We start from the raw sequence: 22,663 nt of genomic DNA on the forward strand, positions 1-22,663 counted from the left end.
CATACAAAAGAAAACCATGTAAACAATTATTCATGATGTCTTTTTGTGAAATAATCATTGAAAACTTACAAATGAAAAGCATAACGAGTGAGATATTCAAATTAAAACTAAAACCACATAAAAATAATAACTCATTCGAAAGTGGATGCAAAACAAAAAAAGTCAGAAAAAACGCAGTAATACTAAACCATCAGTTGTGGTGAAGTTGATTTTTTTATCTAGAAGGGAATGACGGAAGCTACCCTCAAACTGATTGATACCAGGACTGATTGTTTCATAGGGACGAAAAGCTTCTTTGATTTCTTCTGTAGTCAGAGTTGTCTCAAGAGTATGATAGGGCCCAATAGAAGAGTTGATCAATTTCTGAAATAAAAACAAAATTATCATTCCAAAGTAACTCACGTTTTTCAACTTACATTTTTGTAATCGGAGAGTTCCTGTTGAGAAATCACAGCTTTGAGATAAATACAAGAAATATGCGCAAAGTTCGAGAGAGGAACGTTTTTGAAAGAGAGTGACAGAATCGCCAACGTTCTTAGAAACGGCACATGGTCGTCTAAATTGTTAAGATCTCGCATGTCAATCGTGTGAACATCAATTGCTTCGTACGTTAAACTGTTCAGAGCCCCAATTTTGATGTTTCGCAGGATTGAATTCATTTTATTTGTTTCAATGGTACGTAAATCAAGCTTTTCCACATGCAAAGGTTCTTTCAGTTCCGAGAAGACGTCACACACTCCTTTGAAAAACATTTTGTCGCCACCTTGCATTTCGCTGTTGAACTTCACTGTCACGTCGGCTATTTTTGTGCCGCGTTTTTTGATAGTTTCTCGGAATTCGATCAGAACTTGGTCAATCATTGAGTTCTCATAGGTAGTCGTTTCTCCGTTTTTATCAACAATACATCCTCCATCACGTGTGGTTATGATGATTTTCTCTTCTTTAGTGTCTTTGTAAACTTTACATAAAACAGCCTCGTTCTCGTCCAGACAAATTCTAACTAAATTGAACACTCTCCGATCGGCACGTAAATACGTCCGGAACCCTTTGTTAACACGAACGAGAGCATCTCTGAAATCAAATAGTTAGTAGTGTTTCATTTGAACTTTTTCTCACTGGTCTTCAATGTTGACTTGATCGGTAATCTTCCTTTTTAACACTACTGGTAGCATGTTCAATGAGGGCATCTCCTTTTTTCACTGAAAATTTTTATGAAACACTTATTCGAAAGTCGTTTTTTCAAACAAAAAAGTTTCCGAAAGAAGGCTGAATTGAAGAAAAAACTCACTATAAATCTTGAGAAATATCGAAATTCCCTTTGTTGAATCTCTCGTACCAAAACGAAACTTCTTCCAAAGAGATGGTCGGCATTGTCGCTCTCAATAAATTTAATGCATCATCGACTTTGAACTTCAATTGGAAAAGAACCCTGATTGTATCCGGTTTGTAAATAATGTTTGAGTATAAGTTCATAACCTGAAAAAATGCAAAGTAGAGAGTAGTACGACGCAAATGTAACAACGAAAAATGCTCGAGAACAACCCAAGCGAACGAGAGAAGATTAGAAATCGATACAACGACGCGGGGAGTACACGTTCATATTCAACGGAGAGTGCAGAGAAAAAAAGAGTGCAGTTTTGGAACTTGCATCCAGGGGTACGAAAAATATTGATTATTCAAACATTCGATGGGAATTTAAAAGCGTGAGCAGTTGAAAATCAGAAATGCAAGCATGATCAAAAACTGTTTAGGGAATGAGAACGAATGAAAAATAGCAGAAAAATGGGTAGTGGGGTTTGAGACTTCACGAAACAACAAGAGTTTAACACACCAAACTCGTACCCACAATGGCGATCAACAGATCTTAGATTTCTTCGCACTCGGATATTTCGTCTCGCCTGGTTTGGAGGTAATATGTCAAGTCTGGTTTGGAAAATATTCTTTGCTACCGGGCCAAAATACTTTACAGACTACATCCAAGTTGCTCAGAAAATTATCTGAACAGCGTCCATCAAGAGTCAAGGGCCCTAGACCTCTGCTAATGTTGTGGTCGAGGCAATTCGATGTCAAATGCGTATCTGTTCTTGTAGTAAAAAGTATATTACTCTGAATAATAAAATAAAACGCTTTGCAAAATTTCTTTTAGAAAAAGACTAAAGTTTTGTACTGAAACGTTATAGGTTTATCTGGAATCTGTATAATTTGTTTATCTGATGCACCTCGTATGTATTAAAAACGCCGGAGAAGGAAAGAAATTTCTTCAAGAAATCAGAAAGGAGATACGAATTTACAGTACTGAGCAATTAGATATAAAACTTGGCCGTTTTCAGTTAAAATCGTCCAACTTTGAGAGTGTGTCATGGTAGTTTCGATTGTCACACCTAGTTGGTTTTTAATGAATCATACAGATTAAAATTAGAATTTTATTTTGTAGTTAACACCTTTTTTGTACTGGCCTAGCAAGTTACATCTCGAAAAAAACAATTTCTCCCACAAATCGACCCATTTCAGTGCAAAATAGTTCAATTTTTGAGCTGTTTTCTCAAAATGACCATAACTCTCTAGAAAGTATTCTTACAAAAAATTGTCCATTACGCAAATATAGCTCTACTTTTGATCTGAAAGATTCATTAAAATTTTTCTTGGTGGAAAAATCAGTGATATTGTTGCCACATTTTCAAATCTGGAGATTCCTAACTGAAACGGTCAAAGTTTTCAAAACTATGATCATTATAGTATCTCATCGGTCAGATACTTGTTCATCCACTTCTATCAGAAAAGATTTTACTTGTAGGTACAGCTGCCATCAACATCAATCTTGCTACAGGAGGAAAAAATAAATTGAAAGACGCCATTACTGTACAATTTGATTTATGGTAACCCAAGAATAACTCAATTTTTAAATATCGAATAACAAAACTATTGAAACTATCAAAACAGCGACTGTTGGAATTCGTGCAACATTTTTGATTTGAATATGGAATGTCGCATATTGCTGTTGTCTTCTCTTACAATTTTATGTATAAAATTATTTTACAATATTAATTATTCTTATTTTCATGTTTCTTGAATACAAAAACAGGGGAAACTCAAACTTGGTACAGATTTTTTGTTTTTGAGGTATGTGTCTGTTTGAGTCGACCTCTGAGAAAATTTTGGAAAAATGCTGAAAAATAGCCTGAAGAGCAACCGTGGGAATAAAAAAAGAAAAATATTTGTCTTCAAAACTTTTTTCTTCTAATGTATGTAAAATGTGACCACCGCATTTTTGTGTTTTAATTTTACGACTTGAAAATTGTAGAGAACATATTTTTTGTAAATTCTCGCTTTTTTGGATAGTAAGTTTGTGTCTCTAAACAGAGCTATATAGCCAAGCCTTATTTCAAATTGAAAAACAGATTTCAAGTTGAAGTGACTATCTGTTATGAATAGAAAAAAAAAACAAAAAAGAATGGGCCGAACCGGGGATTGAACCCGGGACCTCTCGCACCCAAAGCGAGAATCATACCACTAGACCATTCGGCCACATTCTCTCCATCTTCCTGTGAAATAGACATGTCGGCCGCCCATTCGTTTTCTTCCGACCTGACTCTAGCCGTCTAACATATGCGGCGGCCTCTTTGTCATGGCGCGGTCACTTTTTGCCCTACGCCTCGCATGTGTTTGCGGAATGGACAAAAAGCGAAATAAATCATGAAAAATCCAAAGTGATCGCCGCGAATTTGCGCGTGTGAACAGGCTCTTTCGATTGTATTAAGATGATAGGGTGAGAAAAAGGTGGGAAACGTGTTTGAGTAAGAGCTTTTCAATTCAAGGTGGCAAAGGCTCGATTTCAATTTTCCCTCGTTTTGCTCTGCTCATCTTTTTGTCTAGACCGGCCATTTTCATCACTTGTCTATTATTATCAGTTTCCTGTTTTCTCCCAATTCTCAAATGATATCTTAGAAAAGAAGAACACCACGTCTTCACCCATTTCCTTTTCAGTAAACACAGTAAAGTAGTTTATTTAGATGATCATTCTACTACTTTCATATACAGTAGAAAATGAACGCATTTCATGGTAACGAGTAATTGGAGGGGCGCGAAATTTGACTAATAATTCAACGCTGAGGTGACAATTTAGGTGACGATGGATCGGTAGGGGGAAGTAATATGCGTTCGTCCGCAGATTTGTCATTTTCCTTCTTTTCCAAGGGCCATCCTGTGGCACGCGAAGAATATCCACGTCTTCTTCCTTTCTGAACGAGATTTATGAGAGAATTTTGTTGCAATTCTTTTGGTTTTTAATTTTCAAGAGCATGTTATCTTTTAGAGTTTCCAAATATAAATTCAACCAATTTTTCTTTTTGAAACAACGCTGTGCAACTCTGATTAAGTCTCCCTAAATTTTGATATATCTTCTACTACATCTTCTTTATTTGTTTCTTGGCTCACCTTACTCTCAAATCTTAAAACTCATTGTGACTGGTACAACGAGGTTCTCCAGTTCACTCTGACCGTCCACACCATCAATTTTATTATCTCACAAATCATCACTACAAGGGGCTTGGCTGTGCATACCATTTTTCGCGATCGATACATTCCTCTCCTTTCCAATATTTTTCCTGTTATTGACAAGATAATTCCAACACCTCAGAACCTCTAAGCCTGCCGATACTTCTACCACGTTTTATCGAAATATCAAATAGAAAATGAACATATTTTGCAATTTTATCAAAGGGATCCTGTAAACATATCCAAAACGAGTATTAATTTCAATTTTTGCTTTGTCCATTTCAAGCTGTGTATTTCTCCCGAGTAGCATGATAAAAATCACTTTCAGTCGGGACTCTCTTCCTTTGTATTCAAGTGCATGTTTGGGATCCTTCTATATGGTGACCGTCGGCTTCCTAGAGACAATCATACTTCATGTTACAACTTTTTTTGATTAAATGTGTACACCGGTGCACCGTTTACCTGACGGCACCTACCTCATCAATTTCTTAGTCATAGCTTGGTTTCTGACTTGGAGCTACAATTATCATTGTATCATCCCGAAGCCAATCCCAACGTTTGTTCTTATTTTTGAATCCATCATCCGGATGCCTTCCACAACTAAACATTATCAACAGAACAGTACCACCTGCTATGTTATTGACCATTGACATTCATCTTTACATATCATGAGAACAGTGCTCTATCTCTACCTGTCATCAAATAGGTTGAACGCAAATAAATGTTGGGTGCGGTTGAACGCGGCACATGTTCTTCAATCTTATTTTATAATATTAATCCGCCAACCATTTTTGACTAATTCGTCTTTAGTTTCATCTGTGTCAAATTCAATCGTTTTTCTATTAAAAAACACCCTCATCTCATTTTTATTTCTATTGTCTGTCTATGCTCGAAATTCGGAACCGTAAAGTAAACAAATCTCAAAATACCATGAACGAGAGGTGTTGTGTACTTGAAACGTTTGGTTGCCTTTTCATGCCGTACAGAAAAAGAGAAAGCGAAAGAGACCAACGCTTTTGCCTAAATATGAGACACGGCGACTCATCAGAGGGTACCCTCATAATAATATTTGAAGTTGCCGACTCCTTTGTTCATTTCTCATCGTTTAGGTACCCTCCGTATTTCTTAGCTGTAGAATGACTCAAAAATGCTGAATTTATGTGTCCATATTACAGTAAAAACATTACGCTCGTGTCTGGTAGGTTGAAAGATAACGATCTCGGGAAATTCCGTCCATATGCAAAAAAAAACGTCCGAGAAAGGAAAATAAGAGGTCATTTCGTGGTAAAAGAGAGAAAAAGAAAAAAACAACAGGAAAAAACAAAACCATTTCGGGAACCACCAACACCGCCTAAGCTAATTGTTCCTCTTCGTCAGTCATGGTGGGGCGGTAACTCAATTAGGGAATAAAGGCGCGATATTTCTTATTCCATCTCGCTTTTTTCCGTATCCATTTCTTTTATTCCTTGTTTCCGAATGACGAGTACAATGAGATTCAGCCACATAATCTTGTTTTTCCTATGCCGTTTTGACCAATGTAATCCTTTTTTATGTGACCTTCAACAATTATCTTACTGTAATCTTGATCATTATTCAATTAATTTTAGGTGTATAAAAACGTGACAACCCATTCGTTCATATATTTTTAAAACAAATCAGTCGAACTATTTTAGAACATTTCTGAATAATAATCTTACTATCTGAATAAATGAAAATAACAATTTTAAGTTCTTCTAGATTTATCATTTTGCAAAATTCTCTCATATTTTCTCAAGCAATTTTCAACGTCTTCACTGTTTTATTGTTTTTCGATAATTAGCTCTTTTCCTTCTTTCCTGGAAAGTTCTTTTGTCCAATCCTGCAAAAAACCATTTCAGTTTTCCTTTTCTCGCTTCATAGACTCCATATGGTGTTTCTGTTAACCCATTTCTAAAAAGAACGTTTTCAGAATGAAAGTTATAGAGGAGAAACCGGAAGACGAAATGGAGAGTGAATCAGAGAGTAAAACACCAACAAGATGCACCAAAAAAAGTGTCGAAGAAGACTTTCGACCCATTTGTCATGGTTGGCTTATTGTTTGTGGTAAGTGTACTTCCTTTTCTTTCTTCCAGTGATCTCTCGACTTTCCTGATTTTCCCAGCAATAGTTCTGATTCTATACATGAATTTGATCAACTTCATATTGTAACTACTATATGATAGTATTCTAAAATAGTTCTTGTTTTATTATCTCATACCTCGTATAGTACAAAAAGCTAGTGTAGATACACTCATCCTTCTTCTTTTCGCTACTGAAATGATCATTATACTGACGGTAGTAGTGGCCAACCGGGCAAGTCCATTCCTCTGGTATATACTATATTACTGTGACACTTTCACTTCATGCTAACCATAATTCTTCTCATTTACTTTGGCTGCGTTCTTCGGTATTGGTCTTTTAGAAATTCAACAGTCGTTGTATTGATAAAGTTAAGATTAGAACATACCAACGTCATCAATTGTCTCTAAAAGAATGATGCTGAGTATAAGTTTGGACTGTAACTATTAGGAAATTGTCATGTTCTTGAAAGACACTATTCAATTGAATTTTTTACAGTGAAACGTCCTATCTATCAATTATATCTCTACCGATGATCTCTATAAATTTCTCAATTCGACACTTTGCTTAATTTGTTAATTTGCAACTTCTTCACAGTCTCAAAAAACGTGTTTCAGTGACATCCTCTAATTTTTCAATGAGTTTCACTTTTTTTGAGTCAAAGTTTTACATCATGATTCATTTTCTCTTTTTCTTCTTACCTGACGGCTCTAGTTTTGACTCATAAAACATAAAACAGAGAGGGCCGAGCGGCGGCCCTTATTGTTTATGACCTCATCCTAAAATTTTACGAAGTGCGGAAAGAAATTAGACGAGGAATGACAGGAGATGTGAACAAAAAACGAAAGAAGTCCTCGGAAGTAGAAGAAAAGGGAAGATGAATAAAATCTGACGGAAGAAAACGAAAAACGATATATTCTTTCTCCCGTTTAGCTTCATTTCTGTTTACTTTTGCCTTTTGACACCTCCACCTTATACTCTTAGAACCAACAAAAATTTTGACAAGTTGGAGGGAATCGAAACCTTGTGCCGACCCCTCTTTCTGCATAAGCAAGAAATTTCTTAATACAAACATATTCGTTTTGCAATTCTAAATCCGTATGAATAAACAAAACGAGGACGACTCGAAGTTTTCTTGTTTCAAATTCATTCGTAGCTAGTGCTAAATTTTCCATCACCCAGTTTTAGTCACATAACATTCAATTTCCTCGATCATTTTGTCCAGTAAGACAAGTCTTATATTTAAAGTTTAGTTTTGATTCCAATAATCTTCCTCGAAATGCTTTTTGTATAAGATTCCTTAGACAATACTCTCGTTTTGCATATTTCTTCTCCCATTTCCTCCTGTCGACAAATCTCACCGCTCCGTTGTTTGATCTAGCACCTTTCGCATTAATAATTATTATAAATATATCCAAGAGTCAATTCGATATCTTTTGGCGGTCAAGTCTAGTAGACCTCCGACTATATACAACCATTCGATTCGTTTTCTTTCAATTTCTATTTCTTTTTCTTGAAAAAAGAAAACAACACTCAACTTTCTCCATAACACAAAAAATCCACTAATTGCCCTAAAAGTGGGTCTTTTCGGGAAAATGGTGCCAACCTTGAAACGATGACTCTCGTCCCTCATTGTATCTACTGCCCCTCCGTCTAATTGCCAATTCCACTTGAAACGATCATTTTTGTGCGCCTCCGAGACAGATCATGAGTTGATGATCCACACTTTTTTCCACTATCTCTTTCTTTTCAATTCATATGTATAAACAGAAAAAATAAACTTCTTTTTCAATTTCAGAGGGTAAACCAGCCAAGATGATGAATAAAGAAGTGAAGTTGCCATGGCACGCTGGATACTGTGTTTTCGATCCAAGACAGAGTACAATGAGTTGTTACAAGCAAGAATATCCATTCATCACAGTAAGTTTGCCGTATGATTTTTTGTACGTTCTCTGTGTAGTCAACAGCTTATCAAAATATTACGGAAGTGTGTAGCATAAAGCTGTAATGATGGGAATGTTCATGCAGCAGTAATATTGTAGATAGAAACAGAAAATCTGCCTGAACTATAATTTTAGAGCCCAAGTTTTTTTTTGTATATTTGTTTATAAAATTTTCGTATTTCAATTTCATGAATCGTATTTCCATAATGACTTACTTCTAATGTGTAGACTGAGAAAATAGGGTTCGAGACTATACAAATGTTGTATAGATTTTTTCAGTATAAACTTGCTTCTGAAAAACTGAATGAAGTGAATTGACTGTACAATTTCTATTGTGCTTCTACGGGCATCAATACAAAAGGAAATCGATGAAATGTTTTAATGAAAACTTTGGAATATAAAAGTAGTTTTCTTACCATGTAAAACCAAATTGTCGTCCTGACGAATTTGACCCGTTTGTACAAAACTCTAGACAACTTTTTTAGAATTCAAAAAAATGACCCAATTCTCGAAAACGCGACAATTTCAAGATTACGCAACAACATCAAGGAAAATAGGGGCACTACTACAGATCCATGATGTTAATTTCTCATTTCTCATTAGTTCACAACCTTTATTTTTTTAATGTTTAAACTAAAATTTTGGATTTATATTCATTTAAAATAATTTAAGAATCGCATGCTTCAAAGAAACCGGACAGTTCGTATGGATGGTGATCGGTCGGCATTTGCTAAACACTGGGGTAAGTTAACACACTTTTTTCATGCAATAAATAACACCGCACCGTTTGTATAGAAACATGAGAGTACCTAACGACAAACATAATATGAAATGTATAGCTACAAAAAGTGTCGGAGTTTCTTTTTTCATGAGAATTCAAGAATAGAAACATAGTATTGAATTATGAAGAAAATGGAAAAAAAATAGAGAAATTTATTGAAATTTTAGGATTGTTACCTGAACAATATGCCTCGCCAATTACTGGACCACATACAATTGCAAGATCTTACACACGTCTTCCGAAAGAAAGAATTTCTACAAAAGAGAGATTCTTTAGCATCTCCAGAATACCAAGCCGTCTGACCAAGTTCTCAACTGTCCGCAGAGTGCCCGTTGAATTCTTTGGTTAGTTTCACACATAAGCATTTCTTTGAGTACATGACCTTTCGGTACAACTGTTAGTTGTGTCGCCCTGTAAACAATGCTCGTGCTCTTTTCGAAAGGCTACAACTCGTCATTTTGTCACTTTTGCTAACCTGTGACCTCATTCACCTTTTTCTTGATTTTTTTCGTTTTAACACTTTTCAGTAAATTTGATATTTTGATCTTTCATTACACTTGCTTATTAGTCTTCTATAACAAGTTTCCTCTTCTGTCCTCTAATGACGGAATAAGCGGAATCCGCAAACAAAACGGAAAGAGGAAAAGAATGATGTTGATTTGATGAGCAAGAGTTGTTGAGGAAGTGAAAGTTACGAATCGAAGATAGTGATTTTGAAAAAAAATTAAATATAAAATTAGTGGTTTCGTCGGCACGGTTTTAATCTCAAGAGCAAACGTCTCGCAGTTACCGCCGCCGTTTCACTTGTCTCTTTTGTCTCAATTTATGTGTACCCCTACACTACCACACATGTTTTTTATTTCAACGCTACCCAATAGCTCGTGGTTCACGGATTATCCCACAAAAGGAAGAGTACAGACAACGCCTTATTGCTCTATTTTGTTCTCTTTTTTTGTCTACCCAAATGTGTTGTTCTCCGGTAGGCCTGCTTGTTAAGCATACATGAGGTTCTCAAGGTGTTGTATGTCTCTCTCCCACAACCCTTGACTCCGAGACCCCCACCGAGATTTTGTTCCTTTTGTAAGTCTCTCACTTTTTTTGCTGCTATGAGCGGACGAGACCAGACTTTTTTTATTAGAAGAAAGAAGGAGATCTATACTCATCTACAATTTCGTCCGTAGTGGCCATAAAAAGTTTTAATCCAGACCTTCACTTTTCGAACAATGGAAGGTTGTATTAAAGAAGGCTGCCATTTTGCCAACGTTATTTATCACTATACTTTAAGAGTGTTTCATTTCCATATCTGGATCCCTTCCACAGTTCTTGAATTTCGTTGTACCTGGAACAATCATTTTTACTCATGTTTCATGGCTGACTCATAATATATTTCCCAAGTTAAATAAAAATAGTATACAAAACAGGTAGTAATAAACATGTACTAGTTAGTGGATCAGAATATTGCATAACCTTAAAGACCAGTTCAAACAAAATGCCATCAAGTTGATATAACCTGTTGTTGGTAAACTATTTCAATGTCTGCCATCTATTTTGTGACCCTTCTTTCATCCCCTTTTTTGACAATTCAATACTCACGTTTTTTCTATCGTCGTCCTTCTCTTGGCTAGCCGATCAACTTTTTTTGCAGGAATTCATATACAAAACTATTGTTCAAATTCAACAACCAATCTGCAAACGATTGTAAATCTAAATCTGATTTTATACATATCCATCAAATCCTAGAAGAACGCTGTTTTGTTCTATTCAATTGCGCAAGCGAACGTTCGGGGCTAAAGAGGAGAAAAGAGAAGCTGGTCGAATTGTGATAGGACGGGTTATTAACGCCATTCGCAAAACGATAAGCAATAGAGAAAAAGGGACGACGGTTGGCAGGCAGGCGGCTGAAGAAGAGACTAAAAAGAAGAAGAAGACGACGAAAAGTGGGAGAAACCAAAAGTTATCGGGCAAAAAGTGTGTTGTAGGACTACGACACGGACACACGTCGATCTTACCTAAAGCCATTTCCTCCGAATCATTCACTCAGTCCTTTTCTTAACTTCTGCCACCAGCCTCACCAACTAAACACGTCGTCCACACTGAAGCCGCGGAGCCCGATCGAACGTCGAGTGTCGGCATCGTCGCACTCATCGACGGGCTCCATGAACCGCCAAGGTGTCCATCCAAATGCTTTGCATCACTTGTTGCTAGCCAACAAGAAACGAAGCAGTACGACTACTTGTGCTCATAGCACAGCGTCCACGTCTAGATCCTCCAACACTTACAGTAGTGGAAGTGCCACGTCATCAATACCGTTATACGTGAACACGCAAGCTTTGGCTCTGGCTGAGCAGCAATTACCGAAAGCCGAGAAACGAGTGTCGTTCAAGGATCTCGACATGAGCGCCCGCCTACCGGCCACTGTCCAACAACCATTTTCCTCTTCTTTTCAACTGAGGACCGGCGGTGGACTGCATGCACGCAAGTTGCATCGTTGTGACACTGGAGACATGAGCCTGTTAGAGAGGTAGGTCAATTTTTTGTTTTTGTTCCAAACTTTTTTCCTAATTCTTCATTCTAAAAATAGTTAGTGAAAGTGCTGGAGGCGTTCAACTAACTCAAATTAGTCGTCATTTCACACTCGACTGACCCGGAATAGACTTTTCCTTTTATCTCATACTGGAATCTGTTTGACTTATTGCCATTTGAAAACTCTCTTGGTTCACCTGCCCATTTCATTTTCGAATTGGTTTTTTATCTTGTTTAGAACCAGTATTTTTCTATCGAGGGTATTGTTGTGTGTTTTTTTCTGGCAGAAAGAAAAGTCAAAATGTAGATAGATTGAATGAAAAGAACACAAACTATTAGAATTCAAATGGGAATCATGTTTGGTTAACTTTTTTGTCTTTTTCTAAGTACAAATTTTGAAATTTCTCACGGGTATCTAATTTTAGGTTTCTTTTTTCTCTGTATCTGTGAAATATGTTTTTCTCCTCTATCAATCGTTTCGTTCCCTAGTCTGTTCAAGAGATTTTTTCGAGAACTTTGTCAACATATTAGCAGCAGAGAGTATTACCAGCACTTCAACAATCTGCTTATACCTTTCATTCGTACTAGGCGTCTAGACAAAAGAGTTGAAGTTTTTGTATTTTATCTTCATTTTTTGTTCTTTCGATAGTAAACTTTTATGAAACTGAAATTATTGATAAGAAAATTTTAATAGTTTCGTTTTCAAAGTAGTAAAGTATTGTGTTAGTTTCTCTGGAAAATCGAAGGAAACTGAGTTACTATCAAAAATTATCAATCGTAAATTCAAATATTCCTCTCTAATTAAAACTGTAGTATAATCTTGATTTTTCCCTCCTACTAATATCATCTGTATGTCAATAAGCTTGTAAAATTCAGGTACTTATCTCGTGAAAACATGCATACTCCGTCACCCATTCCTCAGGAGTATCAACAATCACACCAACATTCCTATTCTCCACGGCACGTGCATTTTGCCCAATCTCGACGTCCTTTCCAACGCGATCAACGAGACGAAACTGCGAGTATTCGAAAACGACTGAGCAGAAGTTGTGATCATCTGAGTGATCACAATTTCAGTCCGAGATTGCCGCCAATCAGGAGAAAACCAACGAAACATGTACCGTCGACTTTATCACTGGTCATCCACGGTATGCTAGATGTTGGATATTTTGATTCATGTTGTTTACCATGTATTTGGTTTTTTAGAGTGCTTTGTTTCGATATTGCTAATGCCTGATAAGCTAGAACATTATGTGAAGTGGGGCGCCGCCAACGCTCAAAGGAAGGCAAAGTCCGCAATATGTATACCGCGCCGCCGATGGATTAGAAACACTTTGTGTTCTTTTTTTTAAAAGAAATCGGGTGTTTTTTGTAACGTAGGTGGGGTCGCGACCAAAAGAGGAGAGGTATTTGCAAACATGAGATTAAACAAAAATGGAAACATTTGTACAACACAGGCGTTGATGGTCATCTGAACATCTAATTAGCTAACACGGCTATGAACATTTGAAAGTGTGGAAGAGAAAATCTGAAGATAAATGGGTAGGAGCGTGGTAAAGTGAAGAAAGGGAGAATATGGTGCTTGGTATTTTGTTAAGTTGCATGGTTATACTAGATAAAGTTGGAAACTCCGAAAACGTGTCATTACGGTAGTATAGTTATCCTCTCTAGGTTTTTGTAAAGATTTTAGTTCGTAACTTTAAATTGTTTTTAAAAGTCATAGAAACAATCGGTATTGAAAATGTTATGATTTTTAACTAGATTAACTAATTTCCAAGACAACCAAAAGTATGAAACTTGACACCTCAAACTTGGTTGAAAAAATGGTAGAAACATTCAAAATTCTTCTTCGTTTACTTTCACTTCCTTATTCACTTCAAATTAGTGAAATTTGCAATTTAACTTGTTATGAACTAACTGAATTCTGGTAATAATGAATTGTAGTATATCCTTTATTCATTCAGAAAGATAATAGCAATAATAATAAATTTTCTTCCAATTGTCTATATTTAGAAAAACCCATATTTTATCAATTATCCCAACCCAGTTTCTTAATTCCATTATTTCTATTATCCTCTTTTCAAATGTTCCGCTGCCGACAAAACTTCAAAGGGTAATTAAGACCCCCCACGCAACAACTATTTGTACCTTTTTTCGTAGTTTTTAACGACTATCGGATAATCAAGAAAAAGACGACTGATCTTTTTATCTTTTTTAAATGGGGGAGTTAAAAGTGTGGACGTTTTTCTTGGGTCAGCAGAAGAAAAGTCACCTCATTCCATGTCATTCAACCCAATCGCAAGTCACGGTTCGAGTAATTTTCTTTTGTATATTTCTTTCATTTTCTGAATATTTACTTTAGAATAAGAACAAACGACGAACATATCAGTGACGAAATTGAGGTGTGGAGAGGAAGTGCTTGTTGTGTGTTTGAGCTAGTGCCGGTTATCGTGAGAATGATTCAGAATTTTTCTCATATTTGAATAGAATAGAATCGAAGTACTTGGCGGACACAATTGCCCAACCATATTTTTTTCTGTGAAGTCATCAAGTCGTTGCTTACTGAACCACCCAGAAATACTTCCATCCGACTTATGAAATCGAAAATCCGATTTAGTAGTGCTCATCTCTTTACATTCCCTTTCTTTCCGATTCTAAGCTTTTATGTTTCTCTGGCAACAAGAAAGAAATGTCATTAACCCGAGAGAATTGAATAGAAAACTCGACATCTTGCGCACAGTTGTAACTCGAGCTCCTTTTCTCGATTCCATCTCCTTCTGCCAACATATGCAATCTGCCATCATTCATTTGTCACCAGTCTTGGCGTCGTTTTCTCAGGAAACCTTTCGCCTTTCACTCTTTTTTCCGTTGCTACTTGCTTACCAAATTTTCACTTCTTCTCTTCTTTTTTCTTTGTAGTTCACAATTAGTCACACACCACTGAGACTGAAACCGAAACAAGAAATGGAAACCCGAAAAATCGGAGAAAAGAACGGCATGGAACAGTGATTTTTGAGTGAAGCGTAATGCTAATTCTAACTTTTGTGTCTATTCATTTCCGTTTCATTTTAGTTTCAATCATCCAGTTACCTGAACAAAAATTTCAAAATAAAAATTCAAAATGAAAACACCCAAAAACCGAGACCGTAATTTTTGGTTTTCAAATTTTGCGCCTTTCGATGTCATTCAATTTTATTTTATTTCCTCTCCATTTCTCGTCCTTGATCCTTCATCTTGAGATGGAACAGATGGTCTCCTACTCCTGTGCTACATAACAAGACCCTCCAAATGGGGGTTCATTCTGTTGTACGTCTCACTTAATAGTTTTACCTTTCTCAAATTTTTAATGTCTCCTTAACCCGCTTACCCGCAGGTTCAGTTCTGTTAAGTTAACGTAAGCAGTGAAACAAACAGGTGTTCAAATTCTTTTGCTTTCTCTGCACTTTTCTCTCCCTGTTTTTTTTTCGTTTTCAACAGTAGGATCAGTTTGTTTGTAATAGTGAAGAAAGGTGTGTGGCAGACAGAGCATGTGAGAGAAAACAGAACTCCGCGTAACTTCCCCCTCCTTCATTTTCTATGTGCTCTCATTTCAACCAGTTAGTCTCTTGAAACCACTTGACACCTCTGAGCAAAAAAGTCTCGATGACATCTTATGATACTACTAACCTTTTCACTTATTTTGGAACCCTCATCCATCAAATTTCAGTCATTTTTAAGTCAATGACCACCATGTTTTTTCTCAATTTGTAATTTTTTGCCCTTTGACATTTTCGAACATCGCACGCAACCGTTCCAAAAATGTTGAATTTCTCATCAATTCATTAGTGTTTCAACACTTGTCACTGACTAAGAAAACTAAGAAAAAAAGAATAATAGAGCATATGGTGTCTGGGTTTTACTAGGCTTTTAAGCCATTTTATGGAGGAAAGTGAAACGAATGGCTTTAGAAGAAAGATTTTGGAATGAAAGAAATGGAAAAAAAGAAGTTTTGCATAATTTGAACTAGAATGGTATAACGTACGGATCGCAACAAGTCAAGGCTAATATAAGAAAGAAAGAGAGGGGAGGGGGTTTATTTGGAAACTTGTTAACCAAACCAAACGCAGTCAAGCCCTTTTCAAAAGGCGTTTCAATCTTGATCCACTCAGATAAAGCGATAGTTTTTGGCAGCTGCCTCGACGCATCCTCCAGGACTCATTACTACAGAAAATAGACAATTATGACCTCCTGCCAGCTGTCTTTCTACAATTGTTTGTTACTTGTACTTGAACACTTGACATGCAGAACAGTCCGGTTCGGTGGAACAAGTGATTCATTTTCTGTTTCGAGAAATGTGTGAAATGCAATTTTTAATTACACATTTACTAACGGTGAAACCTTGACTTGCACTTTGGGTTCACTCTAGATTTAGTTTCCGCGTTTCAATTACATCTTACTGTACATGTTCAATAAGTGAACACCATCTTGACTTTCACACCTAATTATTACCTTTACATTTGTCCTTCTATACTTCAATACATCAATTTCCAATTTCACAAGGTGTCCTTTTTTGCGGAATACCAAGAACAGAATAAAAGAAAAAGGAAAAGGAGAAGAATACCCATAATAAATCAAACCCTTTTTTGCCCTCCATACCGTCTTTATACACGGTTTCGTTATTGTTACCTCACTTTTGTCCCGTGTTATCTTCTCCTCTTGTTTCCTTCATCCCCATAACCTACATTTTTCGTTTCATTTTCCTTTTCTTGGCAAAAAACGTTAAGCTTTTCCTTCGTTTCACATTTTTTGCCCCTTCTGCCAACAAACAGTTTTGGTACCAGTTCTTCTTTCATTCTAATGAGATTTTCTACCCTTTTGCCTACTTGTGTTCTTCATCATCCCTTACTTGTCAATCAAAGAAGACACCCAAGTTTTGTGTAAATAAGTAGATGGGTGGGGTAGGAACTGAACTGCAGGATTCAGATTGGCAGGTGGCGATGAATGAGTCAATGTCAACTAGGAAATTGTATTTTATTTTTCACCCAGTTCAAGTCTTTTTATCTTTTTGAAATCTGAAAAAAATATTCTGAATAAGAAAACCGTGGAAAAAACAGTCACACCCATCTCTGGAAATTTAAGAAAACACACCCAGCATAAATGTTCGTCTCAATTTTCTGTTTACCTTATTTTCCATTTTGTCAGTATTCGGCTGGATGAGATTGTACCTATCAAAATTAGTTTTGGATGTTATTTTATTCTCATTAATCAGTAAAACAGATAATAATAGTACCATAGGCAAAAACAAAATTTTAGAAAATTTTAATAGAAAACTAACAGATGTTCAAGCAGGTTCATAATTCAAAAAGTGTCGAAACATATCTAATCGAATCACCGTTAAATTTTAAATTTTCAACACCTGTTCATTTTTTGATAGTCAATAATAGAATCGGAAAATCTGAAAATCTGGACATTTCTTCGTATTTTTAGATCGCTTCCTATTTTGAGTCGGCTATCTATGATCAGCTCCCTCCGATCACAGTTAACAGGCCGATACACTAGTAGATCATCAGATACGCAGACAATATTTGGCCGCAATTGAGCAAATGAGCGGAAAACGGTCATTGTGAGAAAACGAAACGAGTCTTCATTTCTCTCACCTTTTTTCTTAATTTCGGCCAATCATTGCTGTCATTGACGGCTGCCAACAGATCACCGGTCAGGCTATGAGGGTCTTGCCATTGATATTTTGAAGAAAAATGAATAAGATTGAAATGAAGAATGAGGCGAGAAGAAATAGAAAGAACAATACCATCAACCTTCACCGATCCTCTTTCGGTTCACTTTTTTTCGTTCTTCTCTCCTATGAAATCCTCCGATTTCATTGGTTTCCTCACACTTTCGACCGTCACCAAGATCCAACCAATTGGATTCTTTAGTTGTTCCCAGCCCACCCGATATTCCAATGTTTTCTAGTTATCCGACCTCGTAAAACCACACAATTGTTTCACAGTTATTGTCAATTGTCTTCACAGTTTCATTTCTAAATCTGTTCCACATATTCTTATTCTTCTCATACACACTGTCAATTTGAAAACCTTTGCATTCCGCTTGATCAATCCTAAAATAAAGCATGTTTTAGAAAACATTGGGGTAGATCAATGGAAACATTTGACATACGGCCGTCAAAATATGGAAGTGTTCGAGGTGAGTTTTTTGAATTTGTCTGAGATTTTTTAGGAAAAGGATTCACTTTTCCAATTATTTTTTTTTGTTTTGAGGCAACTTGAATCACTGATTTGCGTACTTGAAACGGTATTAGGATTCAGTTCTGCACAGTTTTTTTCTAAATCGTCCTGATAATTATGACATCTTATTTTCAAGTAGCTTTTTCTCAGGGACTTGTCAAAAGCTTGAAAATTATAAGGTAGTTACTCTCTTTCAAGGTTTTCAACAATATAAACTATTTTCTGAGACTCATCAATTTCTCCAGAAAGCTACATAACGAAATGATTTCAAAACCCCAATATTTGTTATGAATTCCATTTTTCTTATTATATTTTTTTAGTACTACTTTCATGTCTCCACATGATATCACAACCCATAATTTACTTTTCTGTCATACAGCTCTTTTTTCCTGTAAGAAAAATCCAATCTACCAAATACTATTCATTTTACCCACTCATTTCTCATTCTTTTCAATGATTTATCATTTAAAATAAAAGAAGAAACTGTGAAAAAATATTCAATTTCCGGAGACTCAGAAGGATTTGTTCCTAAAAAAACTCCTGAGACTTTTTATTACCATCTTTCTTCTTCAATCTCATTTCCTTTCTTTTTTTTTCTGCTTCAGTCCGTTTATTCGATGCATTCCATTATCTTAAAGGATGGGTTAAAAGTGGAAACGAAGTTACGAAGAAAAAAACTGTTGGTTTAGTCAAGTTTTGCACGAAATGTTTGTGGAAAAGGGTCCCCAGCAACTTTTTGTAATGTGTTATTTTGTTCGAAAACACAACAACAAAGCAGCAACAAGTTTGAAAAATCGCAGGACGTGAAACAAAAATTGGTGATTTCTAACTTGCTGATGCTAGGGTTCCGGAGAAGAAAATACATATTATTATCTTCATCCTCAGTCCTTACTTAAATCTGTAAACTCTCAAATCTCATATGTCACCCAACCCCAATCTCGGTCAAAGTCTTCGTTGCAATTTTTGGCATTTTAATGTATTTTTATTTCTTCCACCATTATTTTGTATTCTGCAGTTCAAAACCCAAATCAAGTTCGACGATTTGAAACAGAAAAGATGCAATATATATATCTCTCAAGAACATCATTAATGGACATGATGGATGTATTGACCATCTTCACCGTCCAAGAAATCATACCACGGCATACGCCTACATTGCTTTCAGCATCTTGCATCAGTTGCCACGAGACCAAACGCAAAAAAGTAGAAGAGATCGGGAATAAACCCTCATAAATTTGGGGTGCTGATTGCTGTTGATGGTTGATACCGGGTGGGAGAGAAATTGGAATTGAGAGAAAAAAGAGAAAGGGATGAACCTAACGTTTATCATCATACAAACGGAACATACATTTTTCAATTCTCGCTCATCATGAGTGTAAACGTGTGTTGTGTCGATTTCACACCTTTCCCGCAAAACTTTCCCTCGGGGAAAACGACAAGGGGCGGACAGGAAAATCAGTTGAAAATCAGTATGAAGATTCAAAGAAGGATTTGAGAGATGAAACGCGACAATCTCATTTGGCTTCTTTATAATCGGGAAACTAGACCGTTCGGATAATATCAACAAACCTACATCTAGCCTTATCTACCCGAAGATCTAAATGAAACCTATTTCCATGTCACCTCATGGATCAAACGGAAGTATTGTTGAGGTTGGCACATGGCATCTAGTGCCAGGCGCCTGGCTCCTAGCGCCTGGAGCCCAGTGCTTCGCTCTGACGTTTCAAAGGAATCCTGCTTATCATCATTATCATCATCATCATGTTAATTTTATCTTTCTCATATCAATGGTAAAAAAGAGAAACAACAAAAAAGATTGTAATTCGAGAATCATCAAACACAATGATATATGGATGATATGTTCCAAAAAGTTTTAGGTATTTTCTTTTCTATCGTCCATGGGAACATCGAAAGGAAAAAAGGAGAGAACATGCGAAATCGGAGAACATCGGAATGATATGCCAGAGCCTCCTTCGCCATCGAAATCATTATCATTCATCATCCCTCTTACTTCTTTCGACAGCTGATAACCTTTTGTTCAATATATCTCTCAATCGCTCCCACTCATCCCTTTCTCTGTTTCCTCTTCTTTTCACTCGAGTAGCCCCGGGAATAAAAAACTGCTGCACCACCTTCACGTCTTCTCTTCCCCCGATTACAAAGTGAGGGGGGCGGAGCCAAGTGCCGAATTTTTGGCAGTCAGTCAAACGCTCCCGCCTCACGCATACTCTTTCTCTCCATTCTCTCCTCTGTTTCTTCCTAACGTTTCTGCAACTGGCCTTCTTCCCTTCATTGTATTCGCCATCTCGCTTTCACCACCCATTTTTGGGTCCCGCCCATTTCGATCCTCCCATATTCCATCAAAGGAGCTCGGAGCTCCATTTCCAAATTTACTTAATTCAACAATCTGTCGTGCGTTTTCGAAATGGCTTGGATCAACTATTTGTACTGTCCATTGGTAGTTATCGGAGAAATCTGGAGCTATCTTTGTATTCTCTACTTCTCGGGATGGGAGAAGGTCAGTCTCTTCTTCCGTAAGAACTGCTGCTGCTGCAACAACCAACAACCGGATGAGATTTTGGAGGCTGGCGTCGCTTTGGCTCCAATGGCTTCATCGGGAGCCTCCAAGACGGATAGAGCGGACGCGTCGGAGGGAGAGTTGCAGCCGTTCCTTGCCGCACAAGATCAAGTCGAAGATCACGGAACCTGTTGTGAGTCCGAGATTTAATACTAATAAGCTAAAAGCTGTCTCCAATTTTTATCATCTAACCTATTATGTTAACCCCTAACAATCATCAATGGAACATTTCTCTTTTTTTTCCTAACATGTATTAACTATTCCTATCTTCCCCCCGTCTCTGTCACCGTTCCCGTCTACTTGCCCTGTTGATTCCTGAATCTCTAAATCCCAGTTCTGAAAGTCCCATTCAAAAATTTCTTTTTTCATATTTCACTGCTTTTTCTCTTGCCTGACTCTATCGACTGTTTTGGATGTGAACCTAATTTTGAACTTTCTTCAAATTTTGTTCTTCCTCTGATATTATATCCTTTCGATTGATTAGTTTTACCTGGCTGAAAAATCAAGCAGCTTGCATAACCAATGTGATATGATAAAGGAGATGTTGCAATGTTTTTCCGTTTTTTTTCTTTTTCTCTCGGTGTGAACTTTCCTTTGCTATCAATGCGATTGGCCGCGCCTGCAAACTGGTTCGAGTGACACATTCAACCTATCATCATCATCAACAGCACCGTTTTGACATCGGATGTCACGAACGTCATCAATAGACTTTGTAACTGACCGGATACAGACTTTTGCAGGAGGACACTGCGAAAATCATTAACTTACTAAAAGTCACTGACGGATATTTGTTTGCTTAGTTATGGCTAAAATGCTTTCCGTTTGTAAGGACTGAAAAAGGGTGGAAAAGTAAGCATGGCTTTCACAGTAGCCTATTAATAATAGGAAAACGATGTGAAATCCCAACTCGAATACTGTAGCACTAGCTGTAACAAATATAGAGTACTTCATCAGTTTTTCTGGTTTGGAATTCGTTATCTATTTTAAAATCTAAGACTGCTGACCTCGACTGCTTAATAAATTTTTCCAAAAGAAGAAAAATCGTTGGCACTAAAATCCGGAGATTGAGAAAAAATGGCTCACGAGATAATGAAGTTGAAGAAGACAAACCGAGAGTATTCCGTCTTTTTTCCCCATCAATCGTCTTTACTCCGGGCAGTTCTTGGCGAAATGAGAAAAAGAGAAGCTGAATGAGATAGGGTGTCCGAATTGAATTGGTGCAAGATGGGGGGGGGGGGTATATGATGAGATAGTTCGCCATTGAAGCTTCAGTTTTAGTATAAACGAGTCAAAAGAAGTTGTTTGCTCTGTCCCTTATGACCCTCTTTCCTAATTCTATTCTGAGATATTCAACTGGAAGAAATTGGTACATGTCCCTCTGTGTGCTCCTTCCTTCAAATTACTCATTTATTTTCATTTAGTTTCGAGGGCTCACTCGAGTTTTTTCGAGCTCTCGAATACAACTTTGCTAACATAAATCATAAGTTTTACGAATTTTTAATACTTGAAAATGACGTTTTAGTAATAATTTGTATAGCTCTCGGAAATTTATGACCATTCTAGGTTTTTTCTTGTTTTGCTTTTGTATTTAATGTTCTTTATACGGACTTATATGGCTCATAAAGGAAAGCCAACTCACCAAAAAAATTGGGAAAAGTACAAGGGAAACGTAGAAAAGAATAGAGCTCACTTAAATGACTGTTAACAAAATTTTCAAGAGCCTGGTAATACGCAATGACCATCATTATAAAAATGACGATATCTTTAGACAAAGTGAGATACTACTTTTTTGTTGTATTCGGGAATTGGTCAAAACTCACAACTCTATCGGAAAGTTTTTATTGGAGATCAATGAACCATACGGATTTTTTCTTAATAAGGATAACAACTAGAACACGTATAATTACAGATCACTCTTTTTGAACAAACTTTGTAACTGTAGTCTTCTGTACAAGTTCTGTATAAAAAACAAATTTATCCGAGAATACCCTTATCAGTTGAACGTACTTTATTCAATTGATTA

At 36.7% G+C, this 22,663-nt stretch overlaps 4 protein-coding genes across 4 annotated transcripts; 3 read left to right on the forward strand and 1 right to left on the reverse strand.

Annotated features, from left to right (window-relative positions):
* Positions 1-162: 162 nt before the first annotated feature.
* On the reverse strand, positions 163-1,187 carry GCK72_023303 (uncharacterized protein; the record flags this gene model as incomplete). The annotated part of the gene is made up of 3 exons (XM_003106738.2): positions 163-363; positions 417-1,071; positions 1,117-1,187. The coding sequence occupies 3 exons, from the start codon at positions 1,185-1,187 to the stop codon at positions 163-165; spliced, it is 927 nt and encodes a 308-aa protein (XP_003106786.2).
* Positions 1,188-6,443: 5,256 nt separating this feature from the next.
* On the forward strand, positions 6,444-9,664 carry GCK72_023304 (uncharacterized protein; the record flags this gene model as incomplete). The annotated part of the gene is made up of 4 exons (XM_053735330.1): positions 6,444-6,576; positions 8,390-8,511; positions 9,207-9,276; positions 9,483-9,664. 4 exons carry the CDS (start codon positions 6,444-6,446, stop codon positions 9,662-9,664), a joined length of 507 nt encoding a protein of 168 aa, XP_053578896.1.
* A 1,807-nt stretch (positions 9,665-11,471) lies between these two features.
* On the forward strand, positions 11,472-13,075 carry GCK72_023305 (uncharacterized protein; the record flags this gene model as incomplete). Its single annotated transcript, XM_053735331.1, has 2 exons — positions 11,472-11,836; positions 12,715-13,075. The coding sequence occupies 2 exons, from the start codon at positions 11,472-11,474 to the stop codon at positions 13,073-13,075; spliced, it is 726 nt and encodes a 241-aa protein (XP_053578897.1).
* A 7,412-nt stretch (positions 13,076-20,487) lies between these two features.
* On the forward strand, positions 20,488-20,790 carry GCK72_023306 (uncharacterized protein; the record flags this gene model as incomplete). The annotated part of the gene is made up of 1 exon (XM_053735332.1): positions 20,488-20,790. One exon carries the CDS (start codon positions 20,488-20,490, stop codon positions 20,788-20,790), a length of 303 nt encoding a protein of 100 aa, XP_053578898.1.
* Positions 20,791-22,663: the final 1,873 nt, after the last annotated feature.

This window comes from Caenorhabditis remanei, chromosome X, assembly GCF_010183535.1.
Source record: "Caenorhabditis remanei strain PX506 chromosome X, whole genome shotgun sequence".
NCBI lineage: Eukaryota > Metazoa > Nematoda > Chromadorea > Rhabditida > Rhabditidae > Caenorhabditis > Caenorhabditis remanei.